The sequence below is a fragment of the Hyperolius riggenbachi genome, chromosome 11 (genome assembly GCF_040937935.1).
Source record: "Hyperolius riggenbachi isolate aHypRig1 chromosome 11, aHypRig1.pri, whole genome shotgun sequence".
In the NCBI taxonomy this organism is placed as follows: domain Eukaryota; kingdom Metazoa; phylum Chordata; class Amphibia; order Anura; family Hyperoliidae; genus Hyperolius; species Hyperolius riggenbachi.
This window is the reverse complement of record NC_090656.1, coordinates 134,425,678-134,446,186: the sequence shown is the minus strand read 5'-3', so window position 1 is coordinate 134,446,186 and position 20,509 is coordinate 134,425,678. Positions and strand designations below refer to the sequence as shown.

Sequence of the window (20,509 nt, the reverse complement as noted above, 5' to 3'; positions counted from 1 at the left end):
GCAGGGCCTATTCCTACGCCCCTGATTTGTGGGGTTCCTATACTGTCCTGGCATTTTAAGGGCCCTAAACCGTGAGGAGTAGTCTTGAAACAAAAATGACCTGTGAAATCCTAAAGGTACTCATTGGACTTTGGGCCCCTTAGCGCAGTTAGGGTGCAAAAAACTGCCACATGTGGTATCGCCGTACTCGGGAGAAGTAGTATAATGTGTTTTGGGGTGTATTTTTACACATACCCATGCTGGGTGGGAGAAAGATCTCTGTAAATGACAATTTTTTCATTTTTTTTTTTTTTACACACAATTGTCCATTTACAGATATATTTCTCCCACCCAGCATGGGTATGTGTAAAAATACACCCCAAAACACATTATGCTACTTCTACTGAGTATGGCAATACACCGGCGTACCTACCGGGGATGCGACCCCATCAGCCGCAGGGGGGCCCGGGGCTGCTCGGGGGCCCGCTCACTGTGCGCGGGGGGAGCGCTGCCACCTGCCCGATTCGGCCCCGCTCCATCAGCCTGCATATTACTCCGGCAGGCAGAGCAGGGCTACGGCAAGATGGCTGCCGAAGCCCTGCCCTAGTGCCCTGGAGACAATTTGTGTCTCCAGTACAGGGCTTCGGCAGCCATCTTGCCGTAGCCCTGCACTCTGCCTGTCAGACTCAGCGCGGGAGATGTGCTGCAGTCACAGTGCACAGGAGGATCGTCGCTGGAGGAGCTGCGCACCAGAGGCCGGGAGAGTCTCCTGACAGGTAAGTGAATTGTTTTTACAGGGGTATTTTTCTTTCTGGTGACTGCTGTACACATTACGATTTTTTGGGTGACTGCTGCCCACATTACCATATTCTGCTAACTGCTGGCCACATTGCGATTTTCTGGTAACTGCTGCCCACATTACGATTTTGTGGTGACTGCTGCCCACATTGCGATTTTCTGGTAACTGCTGCCCACATTACGATTTTCTGGTAACTGCTGCCCACATTGCGATTTTCTGGTGTCTGCTGCCTACATTGCGATTTTCTGGTAACTGCTGCCCACATTACGATTTTCTGGTGTCTGCTGCCCACATTGCGATTTTCTGGTGTCTGCTGCCCACATTGCGATTTTCTGGTGTCTGCTGCCCACATTGCGATTTTCTGGTAACTGCTGCCCACATTACGATTTTCTGGTAACTGCTGCCCACATTGTGATTTTCTGGTGTCTGCTGCCCACATTGCGATTTTCTGGTAACTGCTGCCCACATTACGATTTTCTGGTATCTGCTGCCCACATTGCGATTTTCTGGTGACTGCTGCCCACATTACCATATTCTGCTAACTGCTGGCCACATTGCGATTTTCTGGTAACTGCTGCCCACATTACGATTTTCTGGTAACTGCTGCCCACATTGCGATTTTCAGGTGACTGCTGCCCACGTTGCGATTTTCTGGTGACTGCTGCCCACATTGCGATTTTCTGGTGACTGCTGCCCACATTGCGATTTTCAGGTGTCTGCTGCCCACATTGCGATTTTCTGGTAGCTGCTGCCCACATTGCTATTTTCTGGTGTCTGCTGCCCACATTGCGATTTTCTGGTGTCTGCTGCCCACATTGCGATTTTCTGGTGTCTGCTGCCCACATTGCGATTTTCTGGTGTCTGCTGCCCACATTACGATTTTCTGGTGTCTGCTGCCCACATTGCGATTTTCTGGTAACTGCTGCCCACATTGCGATTTTCTGGTGACTGCTGCCCACATTGCGATTTTCTGGTGACTGCTGCCCACATTGCGATTTTCTGGTGACTGCTGCCCACATTGCGATTTTTCTGGTGTCTGCTGCCCACATTACGATTTTCGGTACTTATCCGTTAGCCGGGCGCATCCGGCAGGTGGCGCTGTTGTAGCGAATTTCATTCATGCTTAGTTAACGTTAGTGCTGTGTGAATGGAAGCGCCGCAGGTGGCGCTAATTACATTGATACGGCACATAACAATAACAGCGTTAATGGGAACTAATATGTATTTCAAGTGGCCGGAACTGTTACTTAATGCAATTAAAATGAAGGCGGCGGCAATTTAACAGATGAAGCCGCCGCCTTCGTCTGTTCTTCGTCTTCTTCTCCCACAGGGAATCCTGTTTGTTTTCTTGCGACGAACGACTCTGGGGGGAGACGCATGTCCCCCCCAGCTGCCAGCATTGTATAAAAGCCAGAGGAGGGCAAAGGGGGAGAAGACGAAGAACAGACGAAGGCGGCGGCTTCATCTGTTACATTGCCGCCGCCTTCATTTTAATTGCATTAAGTAACAGTTCCGGCCACTTGAAATACATATTAGTTCCCATTAACACTGTTATTGTTATGTGCCGTATCAATGTAATTAGCGCCACCTGCGGCGCTTCCATTCACACAGCACTAACGTTAACTAAGCATGAATGAAATTCGCTACAACAGCGCCACCTGCCGGATGCGCCCGGCTAACGGATAAGTACCCGATTTTCTTGTAACTGCTGCCCAGTATTGCGATTTTCTGGTGACTGCTGCCCACGTTACGATTGTCTGGTGAACTCTGCCCACATTACGATTTTCTGGCCCACGTTACGATTGTCTGGTGAAATGCTGCCCACTTTACAATTAATTTACAGTGAAACGCTGCCCCATTACGATTATTTGGCACCTATGGGGGGGGGGCCCCATCCAAATATTCGCAGGGGGGCCCAGTGATTTCTAGTTACGCCCCTGTGGCAATACCACATGTGTGGCACTTGTTTGCACCCTAACTGCGCTAAGTGGCCCAAAGTCCAATGAGCACCTTTAGGCTTTACAGGGGTGCTTACAAATTAGCACCCCCCAAAATGGGAGGACAGTAAACACACCCCACAAATGACCCCATTTTGGAAAGTAGACACTTCAAGGTATTCAGAGAGGGGCATGGGGAGTCCGTGGCAGATTTCATTTTTTTTGTCGCAAGTTAGAAGAAATGGAAACTTTTTTTTTTTTTTTTTGTCAGTGTCATTTTCCGCAAAAAATATCTTCTATGAGCTCACTATGCCTCTCAGTGAATACTTTGGCAAGTCTTTTTTCCAAAATGGGGGGGGGGGGGTGTATTTATACTATCCTGGAATTCTAGCCCCTCATGAAACATGACAGGGGGTCAGAAAAGTCATAGATGCTTGAAAATGGGAAAATTCACTTTATGCACCATAGTTTATAAACGCTATAACTTTTACCCAAACCAATAAATATACACTGAATGGGTTTTTTTTTTATCGAAAACATGGTTGTCCACATTTTTCACGCTGCATGTATACAGAAATTTTACTTTATTTGAAAAATGTCAGCACAGAAAGTTAAAAACATTTTTTTGCCAAAATGTATGTCTTTCCCAGAACGTCATTCGGACAGCACCCCTGGATGAGACCTGTCTCCCTCCCCCACCGTGGACAGGAACTGAAAAAGAAACAATTTGCATAAGCAATAGGCAGCAGTATAAGAGGCAACCACTTACTTCTCTACCTCAGTTTAGTTTCCTGTCCCCGGACGGAGCAGAGGAGAGGTCTCCAGGAGTGCTATCCGTGTCTGAAGGCAGGGGCAACGTGGTCCAGGACTCCCAGAGGAGCTGCGCAGTGAGCAGTGGGGAGTCCTGCAGCGTATGGGAGGCTTCTCCGTAGGTGGCAGCGGACTTATGCGCACATGCGCGCGCATGAAAGAGTTCACTTCCGGGTAACCCGGAAGTAGTCAGAGCGATGGCGTCCCCGCGTGATCTGAGGTCTGCAGCGGCAGGGGCCGCGGCGGAGGAAAGCGATTCAGCGCAAGACGCTGAAGAGATTCAAAGCCAGCATGGGCTGTGATTATGCGGCAGGGGCCGCGGCGGTGAGGACGAATCAGCATGCAGCTGATTCACAAAGGTATGTGCAGCTAATTAGATTAATTAAGCAGCAGGGGCTGCAACAATTGGTTTCAGCTGGGTCGGTTGGAATGTATATAGCTGGATGCTATGTCCATGATTCACTTGCTGTTTGTGATCATGGAGGACGCTTCAGGGTCAGCTCCTTTGCAGTCTAAGTCTGGCCAGGACCCCTCTCTGGCAAGTAGATGTAGTACTGGGATACTCCTGCTTGTTTTGATGTGTGTATATGAGAGCCATCAGTAATGGATTGTTTCTTGTTTGTGTTTTTTTTATAGCCCAAAAAACATGACAAGACTGATAAAACTGATAAAGCTGAAAAGTCTGAGAGATCATCCACTCAAACCAGTCAGCATGGTTCTAGCAAGTCTGAGAGAAAATGTGCTATTTGTAGTAATCGTTTATCTTAATCCTCTTCTAAAAAGTTATGTCAGTACTGCACTGAAAAGGTGGTTAAGGACGAATCACCTGTTATATTTAAAGATTTAATGGGCTGGATGCGGGCGGAAATGTCCACTGCTATAAAGGAGATAAAGGAGTCTGCTATTGCTTCTACTTCAGCTGTTCCTTCTGATTTACAGGGAGCTAGCATTGAAATGGATACAATGACTTCCGTTCCTACTCCTACATCACCAGTATTGACAGTATCTCAGCCGATACCTCCTGGGTCTAAGAGACAAAGGAAGGAGAATAATTTGGAAGATTCAGATTTGTCTGAGGGGGAAATTTCTGACTTTGAGGAAATATCTGAAGGAGAGGATGAATCAATAAGAGCTGATAGACCAAAATTTGCCTTTTCCACAGATTTAATGAAGGATTTATTGATGGAAATGTATGAAACCATGGGCATAAGGAGTGAACAAAAATCTCTGACACCCTTGGATGAGATGTATAATACCTTGGCGGATCCTCAGTCTCAATTTATCCCAGTTCATTCTACCCTAAAGGGTATGATTAAGAAAGAATGGGATAACCCTGAGAAACGGGCCTTCTGGCCGAGATCCTTATCTAAGCGATACCCTTTTTCCCCCGAGGATCAATTATATTGGGGTACTCCGCCTAGGTTGGACCCATCTTTTTCGAGGGTGTCGAGAAAAACAGATCTGTTATTTGAGGATTTTGGAAATTTAAAGGATCCAATTGATAAAAAGATGGACAATCTGTTACGCAGAGCATGGGAATCCTCATCCTTGACCTTTAAGCCAGCGGTGGCCTCTACAGCAGTTAGCAGGTCATTAAAGACATGGTTATTGGAAATGCAAACTAAGATCGCTAATGGGGTTCCACGAGAAGAGATACTCAATGACTTCCCAAAAGTTTTAAATGCCTCAAATTATATGATAGATGCCTCAGACGATACAGTTAAACTTACAGCTAGAACCACTGCTTTGATAAACTCGGCCAGAAGAGGAGTATGGGTGAAGACTTGGAATGGTGATAATTCTTCCAAATCGAAACTGTGTGGTGTCCCATGTGAAGGGGCTCTCCTCTTTGGTTCTAAACTAGATGATACACTGGATAGAACAGCAGATACAAAAAAGAACTTTCCTGTTAAGAGAAGGCAGTTCCAATATAAACGGCCATTTCGTCCCTCTACCAGAACAGAGCAGGATCCAAGGTCATCCAAAGGCAAACGCTGGGCTCCCTACAGGCCTCAGAGGTCAAAGCCTAACTTTACTCCCGCCAAAAGACCAGATAAGCAATGACGCCATGATTCCGGTGGGGGGGAGAATTGCAAATTTTTACGAGGTTTGGCTTCCACACTTCTCAAACCAGTGGTTGCTAAAAATCATTCTAGAGGGTTATCAAATCGACTTCAGTCTTCCTCCTCCTCGAAATTTTTGCATTACTCCCCGCCCACGGGATCAAACAAAGGATCTGGCCTTACAGTCAGAAGTTCTTTCTCTTCTAAAGAAGAGGGTTATACGAGAGGTACCAAGGTGCCAGAAAGAGAAAGGTTACTATTCACCAGTATTTCTGGTAAAGAAACCAGAGGGAAAATTTCGATTTATTCTGAACCTAAAGATTCTAAATCAAAGTGTAAGATACAGACGATTCAGGATGGACAATATAAAATCTGTGGTTCATCTTTTACAGAAAAACGACTTTCTTGCCTCCCTAGATCTAAAGGATGCATACCTCCACTTGCCCATACATCCGACATCACAGCAATACCTGAGATTTGCCGTTCAGATAGAGAAGGAGGTAAGACATTTCCAGTTTATTGCTCTTCCTTTTGGGCTGTCCTCAGCCCCATGGCTCTTTACCAAGGTGATGTCTGAGGTTCTTGTTAAGCTTAGACTAAAGAAGATTAACATAGTTGGTTATTTAGACGATTTTTTGATTTGGGGTCCATCGGCAGATTCAGTAAGACACCAGATGTGTTTAGCCCTAGATTTCCTCCAAGATCTTGGTTGGCTGATAAACTGGGACAAATCTTCCCTGATCCCATCTCAGGTTATAGAATTTTTAGGATTTAACATTGATACTAGACAGGAAAAGCTCTACCTGCCAAGTAGGAAAATGTCTGCAATTCTAAACATTGTTTTTTCATTTCAGAAAGCAAGGACTATGTCTCTCAGAAAGGCCATGGCAGTTCTGGGGATCCTGACGGCCTCATTTCCTGCAGTTCAGTGGGGACAATTCCATGCAAGATTCCTACAATTATGGATACTCAGATCATGGAACAAAAGCCTTGCGGTCTTAGACAAAAAGATCCTCATCCCTCACAACATAAGGGTGTCCCTTTTGTGGTGGTTGAACCAGTCTCATCTAACCCCAGGTCGTCTATGGAATTATCCGCAACAAAAGATAATTACAACAGATGCCAGTGTATGGGGCTGGGGGGCCCACATGGATTCCCTTCCAGCACAAGGACAGTGGTCTGTACAGATGAGTTCAAATTCATCAAACAGCAGAGAACTGGAAGCGGTATGGAGAGCCTTACAACACTTCAGCAGTCAGATCAAAGACTCTCATGTCAGGATAAGATCCGACAACAGGTCTGTGGTGGCTTTTATAAACAAACAGGGAGGCACAAAGAGTCAGAAGTTGTGGAGCCAGACGGCAAGGATTATGTTCTGGTCGGAAAACAACATCAGGTCATTGACAGCAGTTCACCTAAAGGGGACGTCAAACGAGGTAGCGGATTATCTCAGCAGAACAAAACTGGATCAGAACGAATGGTCTCTCAATTCAGAAATATTTCAGACAATTGTTTCGAAGTGGGGAAATCCAGAGTTGGACTTATTCGCAAGGAGAAGGAATACGAAGTGCCCGAACTTTTGTGCCCTATATCCAGTAGATGTCCCTTGGGCGGTAGATGCTTTCACAATAGATTGGGGGAGTTTGAGAATGTATGCGTTTCCTCCAATTCCACTTCTTTCTCGAGTGTTAAAGAAGATTATCCAGGACAGATATTATCCAGGACAGTCATACTAATTGCCCCCTTTTGGCCCAAACGACCATGGTTCACGTTGCTTCAGTCTCTAGCAATATCAGAGCCGATAATCTTGCCGCTTACTCCGGACCTGATATCCCAGGGCCCAGTTTTGCATCCGGATCTGAGTTTACTACACCTCTCAGCTTGGAATCTGAGTGGAAGATCCTAAAGTCCAAGGGTTTCTCAGACGAACTTTCTGAGACTTTACTTAACAGTAGGAAGAAAGTAACTAGGGTAATTTATCAGAAAGCGTGGAGAGTATTTAATAATTGGTGTACTGAGAGATCATGTAATAGAGATTCTCTCAGATCTGTGTTGGAATTTTTACAGTGCGGTTTCAAGAAAGGCCTCAGTATTAGCACACTAAAGGTTCAAGTCTCAGCACTAAGTGTGTTTCTAGAGAGAAAGCTAGCACAGAACGATTTGATTATTCGTTTTTTTCAGGCTTTAAAGAGATTGAAACCTGCAGTAAGACCAAGAATACCTTCCTGGGATCTGAATGTTGTTTTGCAGGGCCTGTGTGACACTCCATTTGAACCCTTATCTCAGGTCTCAAACAAGTTCCTGACGTTGAAGACCGTGTTTCTCCTGGCAATAACTACAGCAAGGAGAATAAGAACTACAGGCATTATCAATAAGGGAACCTTACTGTGTTATCTCAGAAGACAGGATAACATTACGTCCAGACGCAACATTTCTACCTAAGGTGGTTTCTTCATTTCACAGGAACCAGGAGATCTACATTCCCTCTTTTTGTGATAACCCCTCAAATGATAAGGAGAAAAGACTGCATTTTCTGGATGTTAGAAGATGTTTATTAACTTATTTGGAAAGAACCAAGTCCTGGAGAAGATCTGATGCGATCTTTGTTCTATTTTCAGGCAAGACAAGAGGAAATAAAGCCTCAAAGACAACCTTGGCACGTTGGATCAAACAAGCAATTGCTTTATCATATCAGTCACAGGGAAGGACATTAGGTTCTTCCATCAAGGCTCATTCCACAAGAGGCATTTCAACATCATGGGCAGAGAGGGCAGGCGCTTCTATTGATCAGATATGCAGAGCTGCAACTTGGTCAAGTAAAAACACCTTCGTGAAACATTACCGACTGGATGTATCTGCGAGCACAGATTTGTCCTTTGGAAGGAAGGTTTTGCAAGCAGTAGTCCCACCCTAAGCCTGATCTCTAGTATATCGTCTCATCCAGGGGTACTGTCCGAATGACGTTCTGGGAAAGACAACTTTACTTACGGTAACGTCTTTTCCAGTAGTCAAGAGGACAGCACCCCTACAACCCGCCCTTATGGGTGGAAGGATTTAAGGTTTGTATGAGCATTATTTTTATGGTCCGTGTCATCTTGTTTATTAAACTGAGGTAGAGAAGTAAGTGGTTGCCTCTTATACTGCTGCCTATTGCTTATGCAAATTGTTTCTTTTTCAGTTCCTGTCCACGGTGGGGGAGGGAGACAGGTCTCATCCAGGGGTGCTGTCCTCTTGACTACTGGAAAAGACGTTACCGTAAGTAAAGTTGTCTTTTTTGATGAATATAATAAAAGGTAAAAATCGCAGCAATCAAATAGCACCAAAAGAAAGCTTTTAGTGACAAGAAAAGGAGCCAAAATTCATTTAGGTGGTAGGTTGTATGAGCGAGCAATAAACCGTGAAAGCTGCAGTGGTCTGAATGGGGGAAAAAAAGTGCCTGGTCCTTAAGGGGGGTAAAGCCCACGGTCCTCAAGTGGTTAAATCCCTTTCCTCTCCCTGACTGTCACAGGTGGTGACATAGGTGGTGACATATTTAGGCTGAGTTTCCACTGTGGGCATGCGATTATCTAAGCAGCCTAGGCTGTGACATCACTGGGAGGGCAGGGCAGGGCTACATACCAATGTACAGAAATAAATGAATATAGTACCGTAAGTGTTTCTGATACCAGAATAACTTATGTAAAATTGGGTATCATGAATAATTTACTGTTTTACCATGTGGCACTATGGCGCCTTAAAGGGGAACTGAAGAGAGGTATATGGAGGCTGCCATGTTTATTTCCTTTTAAGCAATACCAGTTGCCTGGCAGCCCTGCTGATCCTCTGCCTCTAATACTATTAGCCATAGCCCCTGAACAAGCATGCAGCAGATCAGGTGTTTCAGACTTTAAAGTCAGAGCTGACAAGACTAGCTGCATGCTTATTTCTGGTGTTATTCAGATAGTACTGCAGAGAAATAGACCAGCAGGGCTGCCAGGCAACTGGTATTGATTAAAAGGAAATAAATATGGCAGCCTCCGTATACCTCTTACTTCAGTTCCCCCTTAAGACATGTAACCTGTAAACAAGTCTGACTTTATTATCTTGCAGATCAACCCTCAAGTCTGTCTCTTCCTATTGCAACATGAAACATGTACGCACTTTTCCTCGGGCCACAGCTACTGCTGGCAGCGGGATGAGGAGCTTTGTCAAGGGACATCAGCACTCAAGGGTTGTTGGAGCGCATAAGCAGCGAATCCCTGAGAGAGAGGTTCCAGCAGCCAGATCCAAGGTGGCAAAGAGCATCAACCTCCAGCCTCATGAGTGCAAGGCCTTCTACCAACTCTTGGGTAAGAAACATTGGGCCTCATGCACGCAGCGGGGGTAAACTTGCCATGCACAGGCAATGTATGGCAAATTCACCAGTATGAACACCAGGGAAGCAGCACACAACAATTTTACTGGTATAAAAGACATGGCAGCAGTGTGTGTTATGCTATTAGGTCAAACTGTGTTAACATATGGTACGCATTCAAATAGCATAACACGCCTTACCATAGCAAAACCCACGTCACCCCAGTAGCCATGGCTGGATTCCAGGCAAGGCCACAATGGCCATGGCCTAGGGCACCAGGAAAGCAAGGGGCGGTCTGTGGGCTGGCACACTCATGCAGTCAACCTGACAAATTTCTGAACTTAATCAGTCGGGCAAGAGTCTGGGACTTGGGGATGAAGGGGCAGCAAATGTGGGCAGCTTATTGCATGTGACCTGAGCTATCAATCATTCCAACTCTGCCCTCCTCCCAGCTCCAACCTATCAGAGCGGAAAGCATCAATTTGGCCGCTAAATGGAATATAAATGATGATCATTCCGATCATTTCAGATGTAATCGATCCACAAAACGGGTTGATAAAACAATTGTCAATTGTGGTTGTTTGAAGTCGATTGGCCCCATCAACACTCTCCAATGCAATAAATTGGAAGGTCCAGTATAGGTAGCCAGAATAGTTGCCCCCAGCAAGATTAGATGGGTAGGTGACCCTAGTATAGGTTAGTTAGGTAGGTGCCTCCAATATAAGTAGCCAGTATAGTTGCCACCAGTATAGGTTAGCTAAGTAGGTGCCTGCAGTATAGGTTATATAGGTAGGTGCCCCAGTATAGTTTAGATGGGTAGCTTTCCCCAGTATAGGTTAGGTAGGTGCCCCCCCCCCCCCCCTTCATAATGGAGGGGAAAGCAGCAGCTGCAGGAAGGGCAGCCCAACATCTCCCTCCCTCCCTTCCTCTCCCCTGGCTGCCCTTCGTGCTCCCCCCTCGGACTGCAGCGCTGTATACAGCTACTCCCCTCCCTGATTCCAATCGCCGCTCACTTGCCGCTGGTCTTCTCTTCTCTGCATAGACGCTTATACACACGCTGCGTCCTGCTAAACAGGAAGCCGCGTGTGTATACCCAGCTATGCAGAGAGAAGACCAGCGGCATGTAGCGCTAGCTACATGATAGCCGCTGAGCAGCGACATTCCCCCCGCCCCTTCCGATCGCCTCCAGCGATCAGAGCAAACAGGATTCAGACAGTTCAGAACGGGATTTCCTGTTTGGCTTCCCCTGTCGCCATGGCGACGATCGTGATGACATCGTGACGTCAGAGGGAGTCCCGATCCACCCCTCAGCGCTGCCTGGCACTGATTGGCCAGGCTGTGCAGGGGTCTCGGGTGGGGGTGCGGCCTGTTATGTGTCGAGTAGCGGCGGATCGGCGGTGACCGCATCCAACACGAAGCTAGCAAATTGCTAGCTACGTGTTTAGAAGAAAAAAAAAATTGTGAAAATCGGCCCAGTAGGGCCTCCGAAATCCACCGCGGCAGTAGTGGACGAGCTGAGCTCATCGTTACCGCCAAGGTGGTTAAGGGAACTTTTTAACATAAAACATTAAACATGGGTTTGAGACCAAAAGCTGTACTTGAATTGTTTTGTAGATTGAATAAAAAAAAAATTGCATCTTCTTAATTTGCAGAATGCGACATCATTCAAGAGTTCCTGTCCATGGATTCTTGTCTTCGAATCTCTGATAAGGTGGGTATGAATCGGGGGCATTTTTTAGGCATTACAGGCCACTGCCTGAGGGCCATTGGTCCTGGGGGGCTCCATGCCCCTGATTAAGCCCCCCCCCCCCTGGACTAAGTCATGCCTCCCAAACATACACGGGTGTTTGTGCCTCCTTCGGTCTCCTTGTGCTACCTCTGCCCCCCCCCCCCCCCGGTGTTTCCAGATATGTATTAAAGTGATATGGTGCCAGGATAGCCAGGCAACTAGTATTGCTTAAAAGGAAATACATATGGCAGCCTCCATATCCCTCCTCTTTAGTTGTCATTAAACTAAAACCTGTACTTTTAGCTAGACCAGGGAAGACTTGGTGTTGGCAGGGCTTCAACATTTCTCTTGGAACAGATTTTCCTTCTGAAACTGACAAAACTAAATGCAAATGAAGCTGTTTTATACCTGCTATTTTGCAAAGACGATTAAGGCTGGGTGCACACATGGCTGTGTGTGAAAGGACGTGTTTTCTGCCATGTGCGCCTGTTTTTTGTGTACATGTTTAGTGCGTTGTGTTTTTTTTTTTTTTGGTTTTTTTTGCGCATATGCGTTTTGCAGGCGGTTTTTGTGCGTTTGCGGCTTGCATATATAAATTGCATATGCATTTTCCATGTGATGTGTTCCTAGCCTTAAGCTACGTACACACATGCGTCAACGATCGCTCGTTGTCAACGACGAACGAACTTTTAATTGATGATGAAAGAACGACCTAAGTAAAGTTAGTTTTAAAAGGTGTGTAACGATCAGATCGTTAGAACGAACGTTGCATCACGTAAAAGTAACTATTGCGCCTGCGCATTAAAATGAAAAGTTCCATGGAGAAATAATGAAATGCGCATGTCAAGCCTAGTACGAACGATTGTTTCAAACGATGTACTACTTTTGCAAACGATCGTCGTTGGGAAAAATCCGCCAAGCTAGATCATTCGTTTTGAACGATCTAGCTCATCCGTCGTTAGACTTCATGGTCGTTGGCTGCTTTTTTTCAAACGATCGTCATTTGAAAGGATCAGGGAAAGATCGTTTCAAACGACTATAGTCGCATGTGTGTACGCACCTTTAGTGTGCATACAGCAATTAAGACTGATGCAGTGATCTTTACCTGATCTATTCCTGTGGAAACTTTAAAGTGTACCAGAGCTGAATAATTAACAAAGTCTTTATACATACCTGGGGCTTCGTCCAGCCCCATCCGCTCTGATCGCTCCTACGCCGCCGTCCTCTGCTGCCTGCAGCTTCGGGAGCCGGGTCCCGTAAGAGAAGTGCGCCGTTTGCGTATCTCTCCAGCAGCCGCTGGAGATGCATAGAGGGCGCACTTCTCCTGCGTAGCTGGCTGACTGACGTCATTGACGGGACCTGGTTTCCGAAGGAGTGGAGGATGGCGGCGTGGGAGCGATCAGAGCGGGAGGAGGCACCAGGTATGTAGAAAATCTTTTTAATTATTCAGCTCTGAGGGCTCGTTTCCACTATTGCGTTGCGAAATCGCTGTGGCAAAATTCGCATGCAGATGAGAATTTCGCATGCGTGTGCATGCGAATTTTCATGCGAATTTAACCATGGCAATGCCGGTGTGCTTGTCCATTGATTTCATGCAAATTCGTATGAAAATTCGCATACCAAAACAGCATGCGAATTTCCTATTAAATACATTAGCGGCAATTTGCATGCATTCCACTCGCAGGCGAATTCTGCGGCTCTTTTGTGAGTTTTTCACCGCTGAAAAAAACGCACCTCAACAACGCTACAGTGGAAACAGGCCCATCCACTTGCATTACATGTGCGAATCCGCATGCGTTGGACGCATGGGGATTTGCGATAGTGGAAACGAGCCCTTAGTCCCTTTAAGCAGCAGGGCTCATGCATGCATCTGTTCTCTTCACTAAGGGCCCTTTTTCCACTAGCAATCGCAATCACAAACGCCATCGATTGCGATGTAATTTTGTATTTTTTTTTTTAAATTTGCATTGCATAATCACTCTTAAAATCGCTCCAGAAAGCGATTGCGATTTGCAAATCTAATCACTATAGTGGAAAATACTTCTCATGATTTCTGATAAAATTGCAACCCTAGTGATTTTAAAATCCCCACTAGTGATTTGTGATTCAGCTGTGTAGCCTAAGGGCCCATTCACACCTAATCGGTTTGCCGGCGATCTTGGTCAAACGCTAGCGCTTTTAAAGCACTAGGGTAATAAGTTTATGGGCCCGTTCTCATTTGGCCGATTTGCGCTAATCGCCGCAAATTGCCCAAAAACGCTAAACGCAAACTCATAGCCTGCACCATTTTCCAGGATGTCTCAGAACAGCAACCCTGAGACTTGTCTCCCTCCATATCCAACTGGACAGGATACTAGTTAAAAGAATTAACTTAATTAATTATGCAGGCATACTAAATAAGGCAGCATTCCCTTACCCTCATCAATTTTTTTTTCCTGTCCAGCAGGATGCTGGTTGTGTGGGGAGAGCTGGCCAACCATGATAGATTTCAGAAGCCGCGGCATACAAGTGTCCCCTGTGTCAGCGCTGGTCAGGCGAGCCAGCGCGGGTGCTTGCTGTCTGCATCGGCTTCTCCCCCAGTCTGTGTTACACGCCGGAGCGGCTTCCGCTGGAGGACGCGCGCAGGGGGACATGTGACTTCCACATTATGTGACCAAGGAGGAAGTAGAATGCGTTCCATGGCTCGGCGTGCATCCCAGCGGACAGCTCGCCGCATTTAGCTGCTGGTTGAGCTAGTCTGCTCAGTAATGCGGTGGATTTCTAAGGTAAAACAAACCTTTTCATTATGTTTTGGCGGAAACCTTCAAGATGGCGCTGACCAGCAGCCACGGCACACAGGAGCTCCGAGAGCCTTCGTTTTTCTTTTTGTTTGTTTTGTTAGTTTGTTTCTGTTAGTTAGCGTTATTACTTAGCTTAGTTAGAGTAGATTTGTTAGATATCAGTTAGATTGTTAGATATCCGCACCCACGACTGGATCCAGCCTTACCTCCCACCCGGAACACCTCGCAAGCAGGGTGGCCCTCCAGGTACCAGCCGCACAGCCGTCCTTCTCAGCAGCGGCACACCGCCTCCAGGCCCGCCATCAGCAGACGCATACCCTCTGCCAAGCCCCGCCGGCTGATCCGCACTCCCAGCCTGCCGATCCACGCAGAGGAGCCGGTGTAGTGAAAAATTTTGCTACCCATCATATTTTGCAACTTGCCATAGAGGACAGTGTATGACTGTGTAGGCGTGGCTTCTCTCTGTTAACACGCCTGTAATTTTTTGCAACCACAGATCCCATTGGGCTAGAAGAGGGATTGTTCCCTCCAGGGGGGGTTATTAGTTGAGCAAGAGGGGGGGGGGGGGGTTGTTCCCTGGGGGGGTATTAGTTGAGGAAGAGGGGGGATTGTTCCCTCCAGGGGGGGTTATTAGTTGAGCAAGAGGGGAGGGTTCTGTGTGAGAGTAGGGTTTGGTTGGGTTTCATTTTCTGATACAGTTAGGTTAAAGTCAATGGTTAGGTTGCACTTTCTGATAGCTATACGTATAAATAAATGCAACCGGTTGCAAAATCTGATAGTTGCAAAAAATTTCACCACACCGGCTCCCTACGAGCGCCAACGGACTCTCTCCACCGACGCCGAGCCTTTCCCCGCAGTAGGACCCTCCTATCACCGGCCCGGGCTGCATCCCACTCGGCGGATCTTCACCAGGCCCCAGCGCCTCACTGCCTGCCGGACACCCAGAGGGGTAGTCCGGGATCCATCCACCCGCTGATGACTCGGGCCCTGCTAGGCCACCCACGCAGACAGCATACAAGGACCTGATCTCTCCGCTGCCGCGGCGGCGCACCCCCCCCCCCCCCCCCCCCCCCGCAGGTCTGGCACCAGAAGCCCTGTCCGGCCACCCTGTCCGAGACCCCAGGTATGGTCCCCTGTGTAGTGGTGAAGGAGCAGGTCCGTTGTGCAGTCCGTCTGCTGGGCTATGTTCAAGTCGGCTGCGGGTGGGGGGGCCTCTTGCCTTGCTTGACTGTGGGGTCCTCAGCGGGGGCTCCAGCCTCTGTCTTGTGTCCTGGCGTTGCTGGCGGAGGGAGGACAGAGCGGCTGTGCCCGGCCCGGGCTGCATCCCACTCGGCGGATCTTCACCAGGCCCCAGCGCCTCACTGCCTGCCGGACACCCAGAGGGGTAGTCCGGGATCCATCCACCCGCTGATGACTCGGGCCCTGCTAGGCCACCCATGCAGACAGCATACAAGGACCTGATCTCTCCGCTGCCGCGGCGGCGCACCCCCCCCCCCCCCCGCAGGTCTGGCACCAGCAGCCCTGTCCGGCCACGGCCTCCTGGACATCCCCCTCGGTTACCGGCCAACACACTCCACTCAGGGTAGCTCAGTTCAGCTGCGGCTACGGGGATCCAGAGCAGCTGCTGCCCACGTGCTCTCCACGTGCTCCTCCACTACTGCAGGGCCCACTATTGCATCTCACTGAGAGCCCCTCCAGCATCACAGACTGACCTGCCTGGAGTCCGCAGCCGGCCTGGAGTCCGCAGCAGCCAGCAACCCCGGGATCCACAGCCAGTGGAACCGCTCTGTCCCTCCTCCGCCAGCAACACCGGGACCCACAACCAACGTACCGGCAGCCTGCACAGCCGCTCTGTCCTCCCTCCGCCAGCAACGCCAGGACACAAGACAGGGGCTGGAGCCCCCGCTGAGGACCCCACAGTCAAGCAAGGCAAGAGGCCCCCCCACCCGCAGCCGACTTGAACACAGCCCAGCAGACGGACTGCACAACGGACCTGCTCCTTCACCACTACACAGGGGACCATACCTGGGGTCTCGGCTCACATCGCCAGCCACGATAGGGTAAGAGGATCACTGGGAGTGCACTGGGAAGCATTGTGTTTTTGGACTGCACTGATGCATTGTTTATGGACTGCACTGATGCTGTACTGTAGGAACTGTAATGCTAGGCACAGCTGTTACCCTATCAGTGCACCGGGGTATACTGCTTATGGTCTGTACTGAGGCTAGGCACTACTAGTACTACGGGCCCCACTGCTCTGATACCGGACCCCACTGTTATGCACCATAGTATGGACTGTTTTTCTAGACTGTACTCTGCCCTCACGGGGGCAGAGGCCTGCACATGTCCTCTGACATACTGGTAGTGAATATGCTATGCACGGGTCCTGCTGCTAGGCACTGTTATGCCCCCTATCATGGTTTGTTTCTGCTGCTAGGCACTGCTACGTACTGTATTATGGACTGTTTCTGCTGCCAGGCACTGCTACTTACAGTAGTATAGACTGTTCTGCTGCTTAGCACTGTATGCACAGTATCATAGACTGCCCTGCTGCCAGGCACTGTGATGCACAGTATCAGGAGTGACCTGCTGCGGCGCACTGTTAACTTGTTATCCAGGCCACTGTGGGGGCAGTGCTCCAAGCTCTGTCCTGCTCTGCTGCCCGGACCATGTCTTCTGTGCCACTTCCCCCTCCCCCCCCCCCCCCCCCCCCCCCCCCCCCCCCCCCCCCCCCCCCCACGTACCACCTACACCAGATCACAACTTCTCAGGTGGGAATACACTACAGCCCTGCACCCAGAGGACAGGCTCCTGTCCGATTCTGTCTGGAGACACGTTCAGAAAATTACATGCAAGCGACGGAGGGGCTGCCGGGTGGGTGCCACGCGCGAGGCTGCAGAGGAAAGGCCTGAAGTCGGCCATACCTGCAGTCCTCCTGGCAAACGTTCGCTCCCTCCCCAACAAGCTAGACGAACTGCGGCTCCTCGGGGCAAGGAGGGACCTTGGCAGCAACACCCCAATCTTCTGTTTTACAGAAACGTGGCTACACGACAACATCCCTGACAATGCTCTTCACCTCCCAGGCTACAACCTCATCCGGGCAGATCGCGATAGCACCCTCTCTGGGAAAAAGAAAGGGGGCGGCAATCTGCTTCTAAATCAGCCCCGCTTGGTGCTCCAACACCTCTGTACTCGCAAGAAATGCTCACCAGAGCTTGAACTTCTTCTGATTAACTGCAGGCCTTTCTACTCTCCCAGAGAGTTCTCATCCTACGTCCTTGTCAGAGTGTACATCCCACCTGATTGCCGATGTCAAAGCTGCCCTGCACGCCCTTAGCGACACGGTCACGCACTGGGAGACAACCCTCCCAGATGCATTGTTCATCATCCTGGGAGACTTTAACAGGGCCAACCTCCGCCAAGAGCTCCCACGCTTTCATCAGCACATCGCCTGCCCCACCAGGAACGCAAACACTCTCGACCACTGCTACACGGTCTTGAGAGACGCTTACAAAGCCACCCCATGGCCAGCTCTAGGCTCATCCGATCACTGTCTCATCCACCTGATACCTACCTACAGGAGGCGCCCTAGAAACTGCTAAACCAGCCCTTAAAACAACCAAGGTTTGGTCAAACGAGGCCAAGCTGCAACTTCAAGCCTGCTTTGACTGCACGGACTGGAAGGCTCTGGTAACTCCAAACCTAGACGAATGGGCTGACAACGTGAGCTCGTACATCAGTTTCTGCGAGGACTCTTGCATACCAAAGAAAACGCACAAGGTCTATCCGAACGACAAACCTTGGTTCTCCAAGAAACTCCAGCAACTGCGCAGAAGCAAGGAAGACGCACACAAGTCTGGGAACCATGAGGAATACAGGAAGGCAAGGAACATCCTAGACAAGGAATTGAGAATCGCAAAAAAAGGCTACGCAGACAAGCTGGAGCAGGACCTCTCCTCAAATGACGCACAAGCCGTTTGGCGGGGGCTCAAAGCAGCCACCAACTACAAGCTCCCCCCCCAAAATGCAACCCCCAGCGCTGAACTGGCGGAAAAACTCAGCGGCTTCTACTGTAGGTTCGAGTAGCAGGAGGCCCCGGCGGGGCTTCCAAAACTACAGGTCCCCTTCACTCCACCCCATGTCTCAGCACCACCATGCCAAAACTCGACCACCCTGGCTGTAAGTGAGACAGATGTGGCATGCCAACTATCTAAACTAAATGCCAGAAAATCCTCAGGCCCGGATGGGGTGTCGCCAGCCTGCCTGAAAGCTTGCGCACAGCAGCTTGCCCCCATCCTTTCCTCCATCCTCAACAAGTCTCTTCAGAGTGGCAAAGTACCAACATGCTTCAAGAGGTCCACCATCATTCCTGTCCCCAAAAAACAGGGTGCCTCAGACCTTAACAACTTCAGGCCTGTCGCACTCACATCGGTCATAATGAAAACCTTTGAGAAGGCAGTCCTGCCCCTCCTGAAACACAAAACTGAAGTCCAGCTAGACCCGTTTCAATTTGCTTATAGGGCAAATGGGTCAACCGACGATGCCATTAACATCTGTCTGGAACTTGTCAACAATCACCTTGACAGATCAAATTCATATGCCAGGGTCCTCCTCCTCGACTTCAGCTCGGCGTTTAACACCATTAGGCCCCATATAATACAAGAGAATCTGGCTGAGCTCGGGGTCCACCCCACTCTTCAACTGTGGATGAAAGACTTTCTTACAAACAGATCTCAGGTTGTCAAGCTGGGCTCCATCACCTCGCAGCCAAAGATCACCAACACAGGGGCCCCACAAGGCTGCGTCTTGTCACCATACCTGTTCTCCCTGTACACGAACAATTGCAGATCCTCGGCAAACTCTGTCAAGGTAATAAAATTTGCTGATGACGCCACCATAGTCGGCCTGATCTCCAACAATGACGAGCAGGAATACCGCCAGCAGGTGGACAGGATTTGCCACTGGTGCAGGGAGAACAAGCTGGTCCTCAACAATGCAAAAACCGTTGAGGCTATCATTGACTTTAGGAAGCACGCCCCTACCCCTCCTCCACTGCACACTGGAGGGATGGTGGTGGAAAGAGTGCCTTGTGTACGCCTTCTGGGCACCACCATCTCAAATAACCTGAAGTGGAAGGCAAACACTGTCTCCACCCAGAGAAAAGCCCAGCAGAGGCTCTACTTCGCCAACTGAGGAAGTTCGGCATGTCCCAAAAACTCCTGAGGAACTTCTATACCGCAACCATTGAATCTGTCCTCTGCTCCTCCATCCTTGTCTGGTATGCTGGCTCCACCGATAGCGACAGACGCAAACTACAGAGGGTCATCAGGTCGGCGGAAAGGATCATCGGGAACCAACTTCCTGCCCTGGACGCCCTCTATAAGGCCAGACTACGCTCCAGAGCACTGAAGATTGCAAACGATCCCTCCCACCCTGGCCACCAGTTTTTCAGTCAGCTCCCCGTGGGGCGGAGGTATCGGAGATATCGGTCCATCGCTACAAAGGCCATTAAACACAAAAACAGCTTCTTCCCCTCAGCGGTAAATTTGCTGAACGCGATAAACTCTGCTCATGCTCTCCCTCCTTAGACTGCCCCTGCTCCTCCATGCTGACTTTAGGCATGTAATTCACCCGGTTTTGGTAAACAGTGGTTTATGGTTATGTTTTAGGTGATGAAGTGAGGGAAGCTTGTGGTTTATGGTCACGTTATGTGGTTTATGGGGTATGTTTGTTAAATGGAATATTGTCTACTATGTTCTATGTCCTGTTGTCTCTAATGTTCTATGTATACGCCCTGCATCTGTTGTGCCAAGCCCAATTCCGGGCACGACCCAGTCGGGCTTGGCGAAATAAAAGCGATTCTGAACCTTCAGGTGACATATTCAAGTGTTGTGCATCCTGGTCAGTCCTGTGTATTCTGACCATGGAAGCGTCCGCAGGCTATTGCTCTCAGGGTTCTGAGACAACATGCTCCACTCCCTCTCTGGTATGGGTCTTCTGTTATAATGCCTTTATACCGGCTATTATTTGAGGGTTATCAAGCACCATCCCCTGGTTCCGCAGTTTTAACTTTGCTTCC

At 49.0% G+C, this 20,509-nt stretch overlaps 1 protein-coding gene across 1 annotated transcript in view; it reads left to right on the top strand.

Moving 5' to 3' along the window:
- The first annotated feature begins 670 nt into the window (after positions 1–670).
- The window catches only part of SPDYC (speedy/RINGO cell cycle regulator family member C), a 47,246-nt gene continuing 27,407 nt past the window's right edge, over positions 671–20,509 (top strand). The window contains exons 1-3 of the mRNA XM_068260128.1: positions 671–755; positions 9,678–9,916; positions 11,574–11,632. Coding sequence (XP_068116229.1) covers positions 9,712–9,916; positions 11,574–11,632 — 264 coding nt within the window. The 5' untranslated portion in view covers positions 671–755; positions 9,678–9,711. The remainder of the gene's footprint in view (positions 756–9,677; positions 9,917–11,573; positions 11,633–20,509) is intronic.